The following is an 18,177-nucleotide window of genomic DNA, read 5'->3' on the forward strand; positions in this document are numbered from 1 at the left end:
AAATAATTGAATTGGTCGATGGTGGCTAAATACTGAAAAGTTTTCCCTTTGCGACTCGAACTTTTCGTTATTTGAACTTGTTATAATGCATTGGCATTTTGTCTTAATGACTATTTGTCGCACTTACTTTCACTTGAAATATTTTTCTATAAAACTTTTGTATTTATAATTCTTCTTTTTATAATTAAAATGAAAATAGAACAGACTATTACAACTCTATTTTCTCTTTTACCTATATAATATGTATTTATTTCTAATTTTTAAATCATTCAAAAGACCGCAAAAACATTAAGTAATAGTAAAACACTATTAATCAATTATAGTATAACATACTCTCACAATGTTGTGAAATTAATAATGAGATAATTTGTTATAACATTGTGAAACAGGATTTACAGAATGATTATTAGTTAAATTTATTCTTTTTTAAATAAAATTAAGCAAAGTAAACATGATATTCTTACAGGAATTAACTATTAAACATAGGCATTTTTAACTAATATCCAATCATAGCATACTAACTACAAACCGATAATTGCTTAGTAAGTTTTTTAAAACTTTATGTGTGCTTATCAAGTATTATCTGGTAACCAAAGATAAAGTGACAAGTTTAAAACAAAAAGTTATTACTTATTAAATACAGTTACTTAAAATTAGTTTAAATTCTATCACAACACGCCTTTCATATTAAATTTGTGTATAAAAATGTTTAAAAAAAATCTGTTAAATAAATGGTTTAACAAGATCTTGCGAACACTTGATTCATTATTACATTTTCACAAAATAATCAATTTAAAAAAATACTATGTACTTCGATTTAAAAAAGAAGAAAAAATCATATGATAAAAAATAGTGTTTCGTTAATTTTTAATGTGATAACAATCAAAACCAATTGATGTTCAATAAATTTATCAAAAGTACCTACTTCTTCAAAAATGTGCAATAAATTTTTCAATAGCTTGAACTCTGTGCAAACCACCTTTACTGATAAAACAATACTTTTATTTTAATTATTTCAAAACAACACTCAAACGAAACTCACGCAAGCGGCTGAGGTCGATATCTGTCTTGGGCTGGCAAACATGCGGTTGCAGCGGCTCTTCAACGTAACCTATATTCATCCACTTGTCGTTCATTATGTTCTGCAAAAAAAATCTTGATTTTTATCTGTTTTCTTCAGATTCGTTTAATCTATTAAGCAGTAATGCTAAAATATTTTTATTTAAGCTTTTATTTTAACACTTTTGTTTTTCAAGCTCAAAAGCAAATTTCTTGTTTCCATGTATTTGAAAAACAAGCGCATTCGCATGCTTTGATTTGGAAACAATTTTGACATTTCTCAGCTCAAAACAACATTTTTGTATGGATTTCGGGTGAGAATCAATGAACAACGAAGATTAGTGTTGTTAATCGATACTGTACAAATATTTAAAAAAAAACATTTTTCACTTCTGCCAGTGTAAATATTTATAAAAACAATTAGGTTAATGATCGTAATACTTAAAAAATGTATTCAATCCTTGTAAAAATTATACCGAAATTAAATGAATGATATCAAAAATTAGTTGCTTAAAGTTGCTAAAATCAATTAAACAAACTTAAAATTCAAAAAATATCGGATTAAATTTAAGTATAAACCATTTAGTTGAAATGTTTATAAAAAAGACTTCGTGGGAATATGCATTAAAAATGTCATTTTTTATACGTACTTAAAACACTTAAAAACATTTATACGTAAAAAAAACTTAAAGTTTAATTTATATTGCAGCATATAATATTAAAAATAACAGCCTTTACTTGAAAAAAAACATAACACTAAAATTTATAGAAACTAATACACATTATTTTTAAGTAAGAAATGTAAAAATAATTGTGTCTTTAACTTATTTATGATCAATTTTGAAATAAATTGGATTTTTTTTAACATGTTGCTTACAATTTTAATTTAAGCTTTTGTATCACACAAACATCCTATTGTTGATAAATTTAATAAAATTTGTGCTGGTTGCATAACAATTACACATTATAAACAGTTGTAAATGGTTATTTCAAATCACTTGTTTGCAAATATACAAACAGTTGATATAATTTTTCAATAACAATTTAACCTGAAAACAAGTTGACCTTTAATTAGATTAGTTTGAAAACATTCTTTTACGTTGTTGTTTAATCTTTAGCAAAACTTAATTTTCGTATTAAGCTTTTTTTATTAATAATTTAAAATAAATAAATAAATAAAAAACGTATAGACTTTTTCACAATTACAAACTATTATTACACATAAGGTTTAACTACATTAATTCAAAATAATAAAAAAGTATAATACTATTTAGTTACAAAAATTATATTCCTTTAAGCATATTTGCTATTTGTTGGTAGCTAAACTAATTAAAAAACAGTTTTTGTATATAAAGCAAGTAATATTTTGTGTTTTTCTAACAAAACTGTTTAAACAACGTATTTAAAAAAACTTATGCAACAGTAACTTTTAGGTTTTAAAATCAACTAACACTCAAAATTTTGGAAACTTATACTCAAATATACTTTTAAGCAAATTAGAAAACTAAAACTGAGAGATTTATAAACGGTTCATACGAGTCGACTGGTTTAGAAAGCTAAAGAAGAATTTCAAAATCAATACGAAGGATAGTATTAAACCGAAATGAAGCATGTGTTTATGCAGTATGCGAATCTTGAAACAAGCTAAATCGTGTGTAAGCACAAGCTTTGTTTTTGCTTTTAAACAAATAACTTAATCAATATTTTGTTCTCAGCTCAGCCAAAGGTTAATTTCAATCAAGACGTTTTAAATATTTTTCAGACCGAGTTTCATCCTGATACAATTAACTTGTATAAAAGGTATAACTTAGACAAAAAAGAAAAACTTGCTATGAACGAGTTAAATTTAAAGCAACTTGTGAAAAAAAGTATGTGAAAAAAATAGTTTAAGTCTAAAATAGGTTAAATATTCAGACAAATAATTTCAGTAAAAATAATCTTTGAGTTTAAAAAATTAAAATGCTCTTGTATGTCCAACGACAAAACAGTACAACAAAGGAAAATAATAAGAGCCACTAAAATATGCATTTGAAAGTACCCTAATCAACAAACTACCAATTGGTAAAAATACAAAACAGACTTTAACATAAAAATGTAATTATAGACATATAAAATAATTATACTTAAGAAGAAAAACAAAATATCTTAAAACATTTATATGCATAAGATAAATCTTTCATTAAAAGTTAAGCAGCATTTCCAACAAAAACACAATGATTACTTTTAAAAAGTAATTCAATGCATATAGAAAATATAAGACAAGCAATACAATAAAGTTATACAGTTTGAATTTTCTTAATTTATATACAATAACACAGCTGCAAAATTACTAATATTTTATATAAAAACTGATTAAAATAGAAAACTACTACAACTATTAATTTTCTGTCATTTAAAAAACATATATGCTTCAGCTACAAAGCATTTTTACATTAGTTTATTAATCTTTTATAATGTTGTCAAGGTGTTATCAGCCTTTAAATAAATAATACACAAAATATAAGTTATATGTTTACAAAAACCAAAGTCAAAACAAACTGTATGCACAATTTTTATTTATTTTGCTCTTATCAATAAATACACTGCAAAACAGTGTAAAATATATTTATGCTATAAAATATATTTCACTAGTTTTGCTAAACGTGTTTGGCAATACGGTTTGATTTTAATGTATTTTTATATAAAACCAATTAGTTCTAAATACTTTACAAAAAGAAACACTTTTGGCTTGTACAAGAAACTATTAAAGTACTAAATTGTTAAAAGTATAAGCAAAATATATTATAATGTTAGATGAAATAGTTGGTTCATCTTTATTTTTACAACAGTGATTCAATTTTGTACGTATTCAGATGGAACAAAGCTTAGCTCCATTTTTTTAATTTGAACAAAATAATTTCAAATGAGTGTTTTTTATCAATCAATTTCAACTCACAGTCAGAGTGCTTCGCTTTTGCGGGTTGAGGACGAGAAACCTTTTGAGAAGTTGCTCGCAGTCCGTGCTCATGTAAAACGGAATTCTGTACTTGCCTCTCACCACTCGCTCCCTCAACTCCTGTTGTTCAAAAAACATCAGTTTTTGTTTGGTGTGAAGTTTTGCTCCGTCATAAATACTTAGCTCACTGAAATTGCTCGAAATTCAACTATTGAGTTTAAATTTTCTGTTTAATCAAGAAAAACTTAATCGACAATTATAGTATCAGAGTTAATATGATTTTTTACTGCTTATATCTTATATCACATTTTCCCTATTTTTACTTCCTTAGTGTTTATAGTCTAAATTATACTTAGTTGTTTTTTTTTATTGTAGTTATTAAACTTTTCAAAAGTTGAACTCAATAGTAAAGAAAACTAAGCACTAGCTATTTAGAGCTCTGTTTAAAAACTAAATCCTTGGGATGCAATTAGAATACACTTTGAGGTATTTTTTATGTTTTAAAAAGTTTATTCAAATTAATCTTTTTTTAATAAGTAACTTCTTTATGCTAATTCTACACGTGCTAATATTATTTTGACTTTTGAAAACTATATTTATTCAACTTAATTTTGCTACAACACAAAAATTGTTAAAGCACAAAAATAAAGCTTTTGTTGTTCTGAAAGTGTTGTACAATTTAAGTAGTTAATGTTTGTTTTAAATAACTGAAAGCTAATTTAACGTTGTTTTGAGCAAACAACCTTGTTTAACATCCAAGTTCAAAAACTGACTACCAAAACTTGTGTTTTTTAAAGTTAAAGTTTTGCTTGATATTTAAAAGTCAACTTTTTAAACATCAAACAATTGTTGTTTTAAATTCTGTACTTGTTTTTATCTAATATAATATCATTTTTTGAAATAACTGTAATTTAGAGAATTTACAATTTCAAAAATTCAAAAAGAAGTTTTCTTTTATAAATAAATTAAACCAATTTATTACTAATAGAAGCAACCTCAGAAGTTAAAATAAGTACAACTACTTGAACTTTGTTCTAAAAATTAATATCAATACTTTATCAACTGCGTTTCAAAAAAAAAAAACAACAGTATTTGCTATTGATAAATTAAAAGATGCTTTCAAAGTTGGACTTTGATGATCAAACTAAAGTCTGAAAATATAGTTAATTTTGTAGTTTAATAAAATCATATAAATTATCATTTAACTTTGTTCAGTTAAATTTTAATTTAGTCAATTTATCATTATAGCTTAAACTGCTAGTAAGTTACTACGTTTTTTTTTAAATTTGATCACTTTGAAACAATAAAAAGTATTTTCACGATTTTTACAAAAAGTACAATCTTCAATATGAGAAAATACAGTTACTATCTTTTGGTAAAGTGAAAAAAAAAATTTAAAGAACCAACCTTAAGGTTTTGTCCGTCAAATGGTAGGGATCCGCTGACTAACGTGTATAGGATGACACCTAGTGACCAAACATCAACTTCCGCTCCGTCGTATTTTTTTCCCTGAAAAATTTAAATTGCTCTGGGGATGTCTAATAATACTTGTTTTGGAATAAAGTAAAAATAAAATAAATTACAACGGTTTTTACATGGTTGTAAAATGTTTTTTTGTAAACTTTCTTTAGGTTTTCTTAATATCTTCAAGGTTTTAAAAAACATATGTTTTTTGGTCTACTTTTGTTAAAAAACTAATTTTAAGGTAAACTACTGTCTTAAATAGTATTACAACATTGGGAAGATATTGTAAAGCTAAAAAATGTTTTTTTTTAATTAAAAAAATTCAATGATACACTTTTTTTTTAATCCATATGATAGACTTTCGAATCTAACCAAATTTCACTACTTGTACATGTAGAAAATCTTTAAAATTCCAGGTATTTCAGTGACTTTTGTTCGAAAATAGTTTTTTATTTAATCTTCAAAATCGGAGTTTTTCCAGATTTTTTTAATCTTAATTGTCAAATTCCAAGTTTTTTGGCAACCCTGGTTTTGAGCGTAGTATAAAAAATATAAAAAGTATAACAAAATGCGTTTTTAATCTTTTTTTCTCATGGTTTCTTTTTTTTTTTCAGAAATAGTCTGCTGCTGAATTATGAGCTACATTTAAAACGATACTAAATTTTCCAAAAAGTGCAAAAAAAATTAGCAGAATATCCAATTGTAAACTTCTATTGATTATATTAACATACGTTTAGCAGTTCACTTTAATTTCAATTAGCTTAAACAAAATTTTAAAATCTTATTTAAAGTATTTAACTTTGTTTCAAAATTACTTATGAAACACTTAAATATTCTTTTTAGCAAAATCTTATTTTATTATCTCTTAAACTTGTCTTAGTATAATTTAATTATCCAAACAGAACTTATATAAACACCAAACGCTGTTGTCTAAATATTATGTCTTAAATAAGCTATGTTGATTTCAAACATTTTGTTTGGTTATATCTATTTTACTTTAATTAATAATTTACTCAAGATATAAACAAAATACATTAAAAGTCTAAACACTAACAAAACCTTTAAAACTATAACTGTTATAAAAATTTTTGAAGAGGCACAACAAAAATTGGCAACAAAATTCAAACCTGAAACAGTTCAGGTGCGGCGTAGGGAGGGCTTCCGCAGAAAGTGTCCAGTTTGTTGCCGGGAGTGAACTCGTTGCTGAATCCGAAATCTGCTATCTTGATGTTCATGTCGGCGTCCAGCAGCAAATTTTCCGCCTGAAATTCACTACGGTCGTCAGCATGTTTAAATTTGAAAAAAAAATTAGATGACTTATTCATCTGGTTGTAATTCCAAAAAAAAAACAGGATAAGTGCTAAACTTTTCAGAACAAAATTGTCAGTTTTCCTGGCCCAGTTTTGCATAAAAGCTAAACAATTTATTTCTATTACTTAATGGGTGTTGTATTAGTTTTTTTTCTAATGCTTGTTATCAAAAACATTTAACCCTTTAAATATTTTACTTATTTTTTTAACTTTGGTTTAACATTCTTAAACATTTTTCTCTTAAAATTATTAAAAGCATTGATGGTGATAAGAAATTCTAGCTTCTTTATATGAAAACTTCTTTCAGACATTTTTAAGTCTGTTTATTCAGTAAATATTAGTCGGTTAAACAGAAGAAACTATCCGAGGGCATTAAAATTTTGTTTACTGTGAGTTAATTCATTTGATTTTAGAACAAAACTATAAAAGATGAAATAATACATTGACTTCGAATTAAAAATACTTGTGCTTCAAAAAAAGCAAAATTAGAAATCAATGTTGCGTTCATTATAAATGGTTTTTTTAATGAATCAAATAAATAAACATAGCATAAAAGATAAATTATTTATACTGAAGAATCCTGCTCATCAAAAAGGATCTATTTTATACTTGAAATTTTAAAAAAGTATGATATATCAAAAACATGATTTCCGTAATGTATAAATGAAAGTTATTGGAATTCTAATAAACAAAGAAAAGTATTATAGTAAAACTATGTAAGATCTTCTTAAAACCTAAACAAATACTTTAATATACATAAAAAAAAGTTTCTGTACTTTAATACAGGACATTAATAGTATCATTTAAACTTTTAAAGATAAAGCTAAAGTCAAAAATGGGAAAGTATGGTGTGTATTTAAGAAAATAAAAAATCTGCTTAATCTTTAAAATAAAGTAAAGAAAAATAATGCAAACCAGCTAGCTACTAAATAATTGAAGCAATTTTTAAATTTTCACCACAAAAAAGTATTATAAATGTAAGTAAATACTTTTATTAATCAACTACAACTGAATGTTTATTACTGGTTATAAATTTATTTTATAAACTATACATAAACTTCGGATAAATAAAGTTTAATTATAACTCAAGGAATATTTTCAAGTTTTCAAAAAAACATTGCTTCAAGTTTAATTTTATCACATACGAAAGCAACAAATGTAAAAAACATGAAGCAACTTTACAGTGGTGCAGTGCAATCTTTACAGCAAAGTTTAGCAAAACTGGCGTGACGTGCCATTTCGTTTTGACGTTGTTTGTATAAACATGTAAGCCAATCGGAAAACATAATTTGATCAGTTTAAAAAAGAGATCCGATTTTAACTGAAACTGCTCGTTGGTTTAAACAGTTTTTGAAAGTATGTATAGCTCAGAATTATCAAATATTACTAGTTATTTGAAATTTCATGGTTGTTACTTATTATAAAAGAACAAAAGTTTTTTTTTTTTTTAATTCCAACAAGTATTTATAATCTATCTGAATTGACAAAATAATTATTTTTTAGGCACTTATTTAATTATCATTCTATTATATTTTCATTAAATCAACAAAATAACTCAATTCGAAAATATTTCAATCATAAAGAAAAAAAATTGTATAAACCAAAAAAAGCACACAAAATATCTGACATTTATTATGCTATAAATTTTTACTTGCATCTTTCAGCAATGTCTTTATAGCATAAACATTGACAACAGCATTGGTTGTGAAACCTTTTTAATATATTTAAATAATCATTTGAAAAAACTGGATAACGATAATATTTGTATACAAAAACGCATTTAAATCAAAATCAAAGCTAGTAAATTTATTTTTATCAAATTTATTTTGTATTTAAATAAATATATATACATCCTTTAAATTTATTAGAAAGACATTTAAAAGCATAATTATAGCGTGCAGAGATATAAAAGATTTGATTACTATTAAAATAGTTATTTTATACAAATTATCCAAACAAAGTATACAGAACATATTGAATTAAGTTTTAAAATACAAATTTCGAATAACTTTAAAAATTAAGTTTTTAAAATAATCGAAAAACATCAAAATCAATACTTTAATATTAACCATACTTTTAGCTAAACACCATCATAAACACTTAAACCACAAAATTTTACAAAAAGTACTATTTTTATTGTACATAAAGTCTAGTGTATTTTGATTGTTTGATATGTATATATCAACAATTTAATTAGCCTTTTAGAAAACTTAAGTATATCTTTTATATGATGTGTTTTCTTATCTTTTGTTTTTCATTAAACACATATAAATTGATATGAATACAACTTGCCATTCATTCAACACACTGCGCTCATACTAAAAACCATATTGAAATATTTAAAAGAAATATACAAAATACTGTTATGTTTATAAGCAAATGTAACCTTTAAATCTCGGTGAACAATTTTCTTGTTGTGTAAGTATTGAACAGCAGAAACGATCTGAAAGAAATCAAAATTTTTATTTTATTAAATAGTATACGATTACATATATTTGTTTAGTTTTGATGAAACTTTTCAGAACCAAAAATTCATTTAAAAGAGACAATTTAAACACAATGAAAGTAATTTCATTTTTATATTTATTTTTATTAGCAAGGTTCAATGTAAATAATAATTTTTAAACTGTACGTAATATAAGTTACTGAAAAAAAACAGTATTAACATCATTATTAGTTTAAATTAATACCAAATTTAATACTGGACTTTAATCAACAAAGCCCTGGTAATCACTTTAACCTTTAATAGTATTTTCCTTCCAGATTAAAAGAGAAAAATACTTAACTGAACTCAATTAACAGCACAATTCTTTAAGTTTGATGAGCTCTATTTCAGCTTAATAAACTCATCATTAATTTTACACGAAGTAAGTAAAGTATTGTCCCTATGTATAGTATTAAATCAAAAACCATTTTATTTATAATACTAATAAGATATTTTAAATGTTTGGTAGTTATTTAAAGTTTTTAATGTTTTTATATTTTAAGACTAAAATTTTGAAGTTTTAAAGTAAGACAAATTATTACAAGAATATCAAATTTATAATTACTAATATTCTTAGAAGTTATCTTAAAAATAAAGTTAAACAAACAATTTCATGAAAAAAATTTTTATGTACTTGTTTCAAAGAATATCAAAAACGAATAAACAATTAAAAAATTACCAATCATATGAAACTTATCACAGTATAAAACTTAAAATAAATGAACCTGGCGAAATTTTGCACGTGCTTCTTTCTCTTTCATCCTACCATGAGCTACTAAATAGTCAAACACTTCACCTGAAATTGTAAAGATGCTATTAATAAAGGATTTTATTTTGAATGAAAAATAATTAAAAAAAAATGCATTAATGTAATGTTTTAAGACTATAAAACTTTTAGTAATGGAATACATTGTAACATATTATAAAACAAAAAATAAATTACCAATAACTTTTTTTTTTTGTTAATAAGAGTAATATAATTAGATTAAAATAAATAAGCAACATTTAACCTCCATTAGCGTACTCCATGATTAGAAGTAGTTGTTTTGTATTTTCTATCACTTCATAAAGCCTCACTGTTTTTTGTACTAATTAGTTTTATCCTTGTAAAGACATACAGTAATGCTTTTAAATAAACTGACAAAAGTTAGTTAATAAATTTATTAGAAACTTCTTGAAACAACTATTCTTTTATATTATATAAATCATTTTTCAATGTACAATAATAGATAAGTAATTTTAAAACGTCATGAATATAACATAACTTATTAATTTCTAAATTATATATTTTTATTTCTAACTGGAAACTAAAACCTATAAGGTTAAAGAATATTAATTTAAAAGTCTTTCAAAAATTATTTTTTAAAGTTATTAAAACGTCTTACAAACGAATGTAATTTATTGACATAAACTTAAATCATAAAACACTTTCTACATTATATAAAAATTAAATAGTTATTGTACAATATAAAGTAATGAGCACAAAAAGATACATAATAACTATACTACATGTTTGTATCAATTAGTTTAAAAATAAAATAATACTTTCACTCCACTTATTTTTATTTAGCGTTTTACATTTTGTAAACACATGTTGTATACTAAAACTCTATTTAATAGGTAGTAAATATAGTATACGCACAAAAATGTATGAAGAAGTAAATTAAAAGTACTACCACTAAAACTTTTCTAATTTGATAAATCTTTAACTACTAACCGATATTTGGATGGTTTAATGTTTTCATTATTTTGACTTCTCTAAAAAGCTGTAAAAGTTAATGGTTAATTTTTAAAATTTTAAGGACAAATTTAAAAAACAAAAACTTACCTTTTGTAAACTGTTTGCATTTAGCGCTTTTTTATCTATAATTTTGATTGCAACCTGAAAAAAAAATCTCAATAGTTTTTTATTCAAAGGAAAATTATCATATAAACTTTTTTATTTGTTTTTTCAATAAATTATTTCTTAAATTGAATTATACAAATGAAAACAATAGTTTAAAGAATAATATTGTAGAATAAGTAGACATACTAGCTGCATTATATAACAAATATAAATTCAATAAAAGTATTTTTAAATTCTTGAAAATTTCATAGAACATGGATAGAAAAAAATACTAAATTTTAAACACATGCAGAACAAAAACGCATTTTTCAAAACAAAATGGTCATGAGGTTTTTATGTCAACAAGCAAAAACATTTTATGGTTTAATTCTCATTTTACAAACTTTAAAAATTAACTTGCTTTTATGACTACTTTTTTTAAATATCAACTTAGAAAAGACAATACAACTTCAAATAAAAAATATATTAAAGATCTCAGTAAGTCTTAAATATCTGATTTGAGGTAAATAATTTGAAACAACCTATAATTTTGTTAAACTACACTTCAAAACACACAGCAACTAAATGTTAAAGGAAATCAATTACATTCTAAATTGTTTAAAGATAATAAACATGTGTAGTTGAACAAAGTATATTACCTTATTTTTGTTAAAAATTCAATTAGAAAAGATAATAAAACTAAAGAAGTCAAACTTTAAATACCTCTTTATGAGTAATTACATGTTTGGCCAATTTAACTTTAGCAAAATTTCCTTTGCCAATAGTTTTGAGTATTCTGTACTTTCCAATGTGCGGCTCGTCCATGTAGGACTTGTTGTGTCGTTTGTGTCTTTCTTCGTGGTTACTTATGGCTTGATGGCGCCTAACTCCATCCCCTGCCTGTTTCCAAGTTAAAAACTTGGATCTAAACTTTTTCTAAAGGTTACAAGAACAAAACTATCAGATGAAAAAAGGAACAAGATAACTTAGAAACATAGTGTATAAAGTAAGTTAATAACATTTTTATTGTTTTTAACTTATTTAATTTGTTTATTAATAAGTCAATCAAAACTTTTTAAAGTTGTCATTTTAAATAACACTAAAATAAAAGATCAAACTCACGGCTCCTCTTTCATCTGTCATGGACTTGGACATTATCTAAACTGATATTAACCTTTGTGCACAACAATTTAAACAACCTCAATCTGAAAATTAAACAGTTAAGTAATTGTATTTATTCTTTCAAGACTTTATTTTACAAACTAAGTTTCGGTCAAAGACCCTGCCAGTGCTTGAATAAAAAATCATGTTCAAATAGAATTATTTGATTTAAAATTCAAGTTTAGTAATTGTAATGGAATTAAAATCAATTATAAGCAGTTTTCTCTTAATTTAAATTTAAGATTTTTTTTATGAAAAAATTTTATTAACCAAAAAAGTAAAAACAAAAGAGTGAGTTTTAATTTATCAAACCTTAATTTACATAAAATATTGGTAACAACATTAATAAACTTTTTTTTAACTTAATTGAAAATTTATTCATAAAATATTTTTTTGATGAAATTATAACTTTTATACACATAAATATTATTAACTAATAGTGATTTACCAATAGTTATAATACTGATTATCATAGCTTTAATTACTATTGACATATCCTTTTAAAATATATAAGTAAAAATAAGAATTATTTACTTTAGATATAATAGAACAAAAAAAAGTTGTTCCTTACTTTTTATCTATATCTTATAATTATTTACTGACTGATTATAAAAACAAAGGCATCTGTAACTAAAAACTATTTTTAGTTCAAAGCACTTTAAAAGATTTTTAGAAATATTGATAGTTACCACTTTTTTAAATGTAAAGTTACATCAGATAATTCACTATTTAAGTAACTATGGATGTTAGAAATACAACTAACTTGAAAAAATAACTTTAAATCTCTATAGTATGGGTTGAATAATGTTTTGAATGAATTTGTTGAATTTGCTTAAATAAAGTTTTTTTTATTCAGAAATATCAGTAAAAAGTATTTTTAAGGACAGATTTCTTTGGAAGGGTTGCAGTGAAGAATGAAAGATAAATGCTTAAAAGAAAAAATTCTGTCAAATATATTTAATTATATTTGAATAAAAAATTTAAATTTATCTATCATATACTTTTTTGACCATTTGATAACTTTGAGTAAATTTAACATTTTGGTACTTTGAGCTTTTAAAATTGAGCTAAGAGTTAATTTTAATGTTTAAAATAAATAATAAAACAAAAACAACCAAGAAATTAAATAAAATCAAGCTTAAAATAAACTTTTAATACTACAAAATAAATGAGAACTTTAAGACCATATAGACTTAAACTGATCAAAAAACTAAAAATTATTTGTAAAAGTTTATTTATTTTCATTATGTTTCGTAAAAACAATCTTTCATTTAAAAAATAGTTTCATATGATCTTATAAATTATGATTTCAATTTATTTACAATATCTGGGCTTAATTTTTTTTACATAATATAATAAGTTTTTTTTTAACTGTAAATAATTTTGATGCAAACTATCCAAAAAAACATTCAAATTTTTATCAAATTTAGGTTTAGGTATAATTTAATTTTTCTGTATATTTTTATTATAAACTATAAACCACTGAAAACAAGTCTTTGTGTTAAACTATATATTCTTATTAAAAAAGCAGTTGATAAAAAAAATTTAAATATAATGTTAATTGATACATCAATAGTAATTTTAAGTAATTAGATAACTTTAATAATAGATAAAAAACAGCCATAATTTATAGTATAGGGTTGGCAGCATACTTAATTAAAAAAAATGCTATGTTATTACAAACTTTCAATGTAGCTAGTCATTTTAAGTAAAAATAGTCATTGTTTTATTATCTAAAGTTATAAAAAAAATGAAAAAGTAATATTTTAAATTTTACTAATATAATTTCAACTTTCTATAAAACTGACCAGTTACATAACATCTCAACTAAAGTAATTTTGGGTAAATATAACTTTATAGATGATATGATGTTTTTAGTTTTTAGTAAACATTTAACATTCATAAGTTAGTAGTGTTATAATATTTGAAATTCAACATCAAGATAATTTTAACACATTGATAAATATATAATACACTTTAATTTAATTAAACTAAACTACTTTAACAAAATATTTACCAATTTAATTTGAATCACTTAACAAAAATATAATAAAAAATGGCAACTGTATATTAATGTTTATACTATTACTTACTATTTTAAACATAAAACTTCAACTTTTTACCATTTTTATTATCAAAACATTTGCTCTCTTTGAGGTAAAAAAAAATAGTATTATTTTTTTGTAAACAATTTTTTTATTTTTATTCTTACTGTGCATTTTTTTGTGATACAATTAGTAAAGTTTTTTTTTAAATGCTTAGAACAACTAGTTTTGGACTGTTTAAACTTTTTAAGACCACTAAAAGCAGGATTGCTAATGTATATTTTTACACTTATTGTTTACATAAGGCTACAAAAAATTGTGTTAATTAGTAAAAACATTGAAAAGATACTGTAAATCTACTATTAACAAGAAGTTAGCAGTATGAAAGTATAAGTATATAAGCGTATTACATAATTTTTTAAAGCAATTTTCTTGCAAACGTTTAAGTACTTTTTATTTATTTTTAAGATCTAAAAATTTACTTATGGCTTCTTCAGAGTCTAAACTTGCGGTAGGATGTATTTTTGACGATTTAAAGATTTTTAGTAATTATAAAAACACTTAAAAAAAAAAAACAACTCATACAACTGATTTGCGTAGGCTAATCGAATGAATTTTGGTTTTTGCAATTTTCTTGCAAACGTTTAAGTACTTTTTATTTATTTTTAAGATCTAAAAATTTACTTATGGCTTCTTCAGAGTCTAAACTTGCGGTAGGATGTATTTTTGACGATTTAAAGATTTTTAGTAATTATAAAAACACTTAAAAAAAAAAAAACAACTCATACAACTGATTTGCGTAGGCTAATCGAATGAATTTTGGTTTTTGCAATTTTCTTGCAAACTTTCAAGTACTTTATATTTATTTTTAAGATCTAAAAATTTACTTATGGCTTCTTCAGAGTCTAAACTTGCGGTAGGATGTATTTTAAAGTAGGATTTTTTTTTTAAGTGTTTTTATAATTACTAAAAATCTTTAAATCGTCAAAAATACATCCTACCGCAAGTTTAGACTCTGAAGAAGCCATAAGTAAATTTTTAGATCTTAAAAATAAATAAAAAGTACTTCAAAGTTTGCAAGAAAATTGCAAAAACCAAAATTCATTCGATTAGCTTACGCAAATCAGTTGTATGAGTTGTTTTTTTTTTTTTAAGTGTTTTTATAATTACTAAAAATCTTTAAATCGTCAAAAATACATCCTACCGCAAGTTTAGACTCTGAAGAAGCCATAAGTAAATTTTTAGATCTTAAAAATAAATAAAAAGTACTTAAACGTTTGCAAGAAAATTGCAAAAACCAAAATTCATTCGATTAGCCTACGCAAATCAGTTGTATGAGTTGTTTTTTTTTTTTAAGTGTTTTTATAATTACTAAAAATCTTTAAATCGTCAAAAATACATCCTACCGCAAGTTTAGACTCTGAAGAAGCCATAAGTAAATTTTTAGATCTTAAAAATAAATAAAAAGTACTTAAACGTTTGCAAGAAAATTGCTCTAAAAAATTATGTAATACGCTTATATACTTATACTTTCATACTGCTAACTTCTTGTTAATAAATCTACTTGAAATGTGTTTTTTAATAAAAAAGTTTTTGATGATGACAAAAACTTTTTTATCAATACTATAGATTTTTTGTGTCAAATTGAAATTTAACTGCTTAACATGTAAAAATTGCTTAAAATTCCAGGTTTTTTTTTCAAAATTTTGCAAATTCCAGGTTTTTTGTTTTTTGGAAACCCTGTAACATGTAAAAATTGTTTAAAATTTCAGGTTTTTTAGTGTTTTTTGTTCAAAAATCCAGGTTTTCCAGGTTTCCAAGTTTTTTGCAACTCTAATTTTAAGCAATAAATCTAAACATAGATTTAATAAAAAATATATTTTATAAAAACTACAACACTTACTAAAAACAAAACTTTGGCCAACTGATAATCAAAATATTTATCAAGTATTAGTTTCCTGATAACTTCAAAAAGTTGCAACAGGTTTAATATTTTGAGTTAATTTTATAAAAATACTTGATTTTAAAATTTAATAAATCTGATTAAATTTAATTTTTTAGTTGCAGTTCGTCATAAAATAGCTTAAATTTTTTATTTTTTGAATGATAAAAAAATAGTTTGAGAAATACATGAAGCTCAAGTCCCAGGCATGTGTTCAGCCAATCAATAACAAAAATCTGCAACTACAATCTAGAAATATAATCACTGCCACAAGAGTAAATCTACAATGAGTTGTTGACAAAGCACATTACACTAGTACTTTAATAGATACATTAACATTTAAGACTACCATATCAAAGATATTTCTAGAACTATCTTTCTATGATAACACTAATAAAAGTTTATAACAACACTTTAAGATAAATTGAAGCTTCCTATCATACATAGTTAAATCAAATTACAATCTAAACAAATAAGAAAAAACACCTTTTAAATTAATAACAAAAACAAAACATTAATAAATAAGAATTTAACTTATTGGAAAACAGTAAATATAAATGGATGCATAGTAATATATCCACACAACCTAGTTTTCCTTGCCAACAAACCAAAATAGCTGAACTCATAATTAGTAAAAATACACAAAATTAACCATAAACAAACTCAAAAACACATGACAAATATCAACTAAAGACAAAATAAGCAACATTCACATGTAACACAAATTACAGATTCAAAGCATTCTAATTTACCCAGTATACTGGCTCAATAAGTTTTTAGCAAACTATTGCAACATTCAAAAAAAACAACTAAAAGATAGATCAGTAATTTTAGGTATCCATTCACAACTTTACTTAAAGACTTATTATTATAATATTTTTACACTTTTATTGTTTTTATTTTAGCTTCAAGTTTTAGTTGTAGAAAGTAACCAGCTGGTGGAGTATAAGAAAAGTTTGTCATTTAAGTTTGTAAAAACACCAAAGTAGCCAGTTAATTTATTTTTATAGAGAAATAAGTTAAAACAAACTACAACAAAAAAAACTTGTTTCAACAACTTCAGATCATATAGATAACATATTTAAATTTAAAAAAAATATATAATTTTGTTACTTATACGCTGTTTAAAATTTGTATGTTATACACAATAGAAAAATTGTTGTATATTAGTACATGTTTTATTTTTAGGTTTTTATAACAACGATTGTTACTTACCATAGATGAAAGATTTTGATGAAAGATCGCCACACGTTTACTCAAGAATAAAATTTAAGCTTAAATTAATTAACGCTTAGTATTCTAAACATTTAAGTTTTGGAATTATCAGCATTTCTGCTTTTTAACATATCTATCTACTATAACTAGTTTAAATTTGGAATTTTACAGCTTTATTTATTTATTAAGTATCGAAAAAGTATTTCTCAAAGCTTTAAAAATTATATATTAAAAAGAAAAATTAGCTATTGGTTTATATTGTCAATTAACTTTCATACACGTATAAATGCTAAACTAAATTAGTAATATTTTTGAATACTGTGGTTTGAGTGAGTATTTTTATTTATCGAAGTTGTAGCATTAACAAAATACTTCCAAGTTGGAAGTTCCAACTCAAAAAAATCTATCAATAATATTTTGTCAAATGAATTGAAATTAAAAAAAGTTTTTGGATGAATAATCTTTCTTAACCTAGTTAAAATCTATTTATTTGTGTAAGACAAAAACGTTAAACATTTGGTACTTTACTAAGAATTATTAAAAAATTACAACTAATTATTTTTTGATACATATTTAAATTACAATCTAAAGGCAATGCGAAAACGATAAAAAATTTAAGGCTAAAATAAAAAATAAAATATTAAAATCTTATATTTACAAAACAAAAAACCAAAAAAAAATTATATTAAAATACTATAAAAGAAAGATACACTTCCGTTTAAATAACTATAGCATT

General features: G+C 23.4%; 1 protein-coding gene across 1 annotated transcript in view; it reads right to left on the bottom strand.

Annotated features, from left to right (window-relative positions):
- Positions 1-12,285, bottom strand: part of LOC145843387 (MAP/microtubule affinity-regulating kinase 3-like) — a 32,933-nt gene extending 20,648 nt beyond the window's left edge. Inside the window, exons 1-11 of the mRNA XM_082950859.1 lie at positions 12,201-12,285; positions 11,802-11,978; positions 11,082-11,135; positions 10,971-11,019; positions 10,264-10,329; positions 9,979-10,049; positions 9,155-9,211; positions 6,586-6,720; positions 5,402-5,503; positions 3,995-4,114; positions 1,043-1,142 (exon numbers count right to left, since the gene is read on the bottom strand). Of these exons, the coding sequence (XP_082806985.1) occupies positions 1,043-1,142; positions 3,995-4,114; positions 5,402-5,503; positions 6,586-6,720; positions 9,155-9,211; positions 9,979-10,049; positions 10,264-10,329; positions 10,971-11,019; positions 11,082-11,135; positions 11,802-11,978; positions 12,201-12,233 (964 nt within the window). The 5' untranslated portion in view covers positions 12,234-12,285. The remainder of the gene's footprint in view (positions 1-1,042; positions 1,143-3,994; positions 4,115-5,401; positions 5,504-6,585; positions 6,721-9,154; positions 9,212-9,978; positions 10,050-10,263; positions 10,330-10,970; positions 11,020-11,081; positions 11,136-11,801; positions 11,979-12,200) is intronic.
- Between the last annotated feature and the right edge of the window lie 5,892 nt (positions 12,286-18,177).

This window comes from Thalia democratica, chromosome 8 (genome assembly GCF_965202585.1).
Source record: "Thalia democratica chromosome 8, ktThaDemo2.hap1.1, whole genome shotgun sequence".
Taxonomy (NCBI): domain Eukaryota; kingdom Metazoa; phylum Chordata; class Thaliacea; order Salpida; family Salpidae; genus Thalia; species Thalia democratica.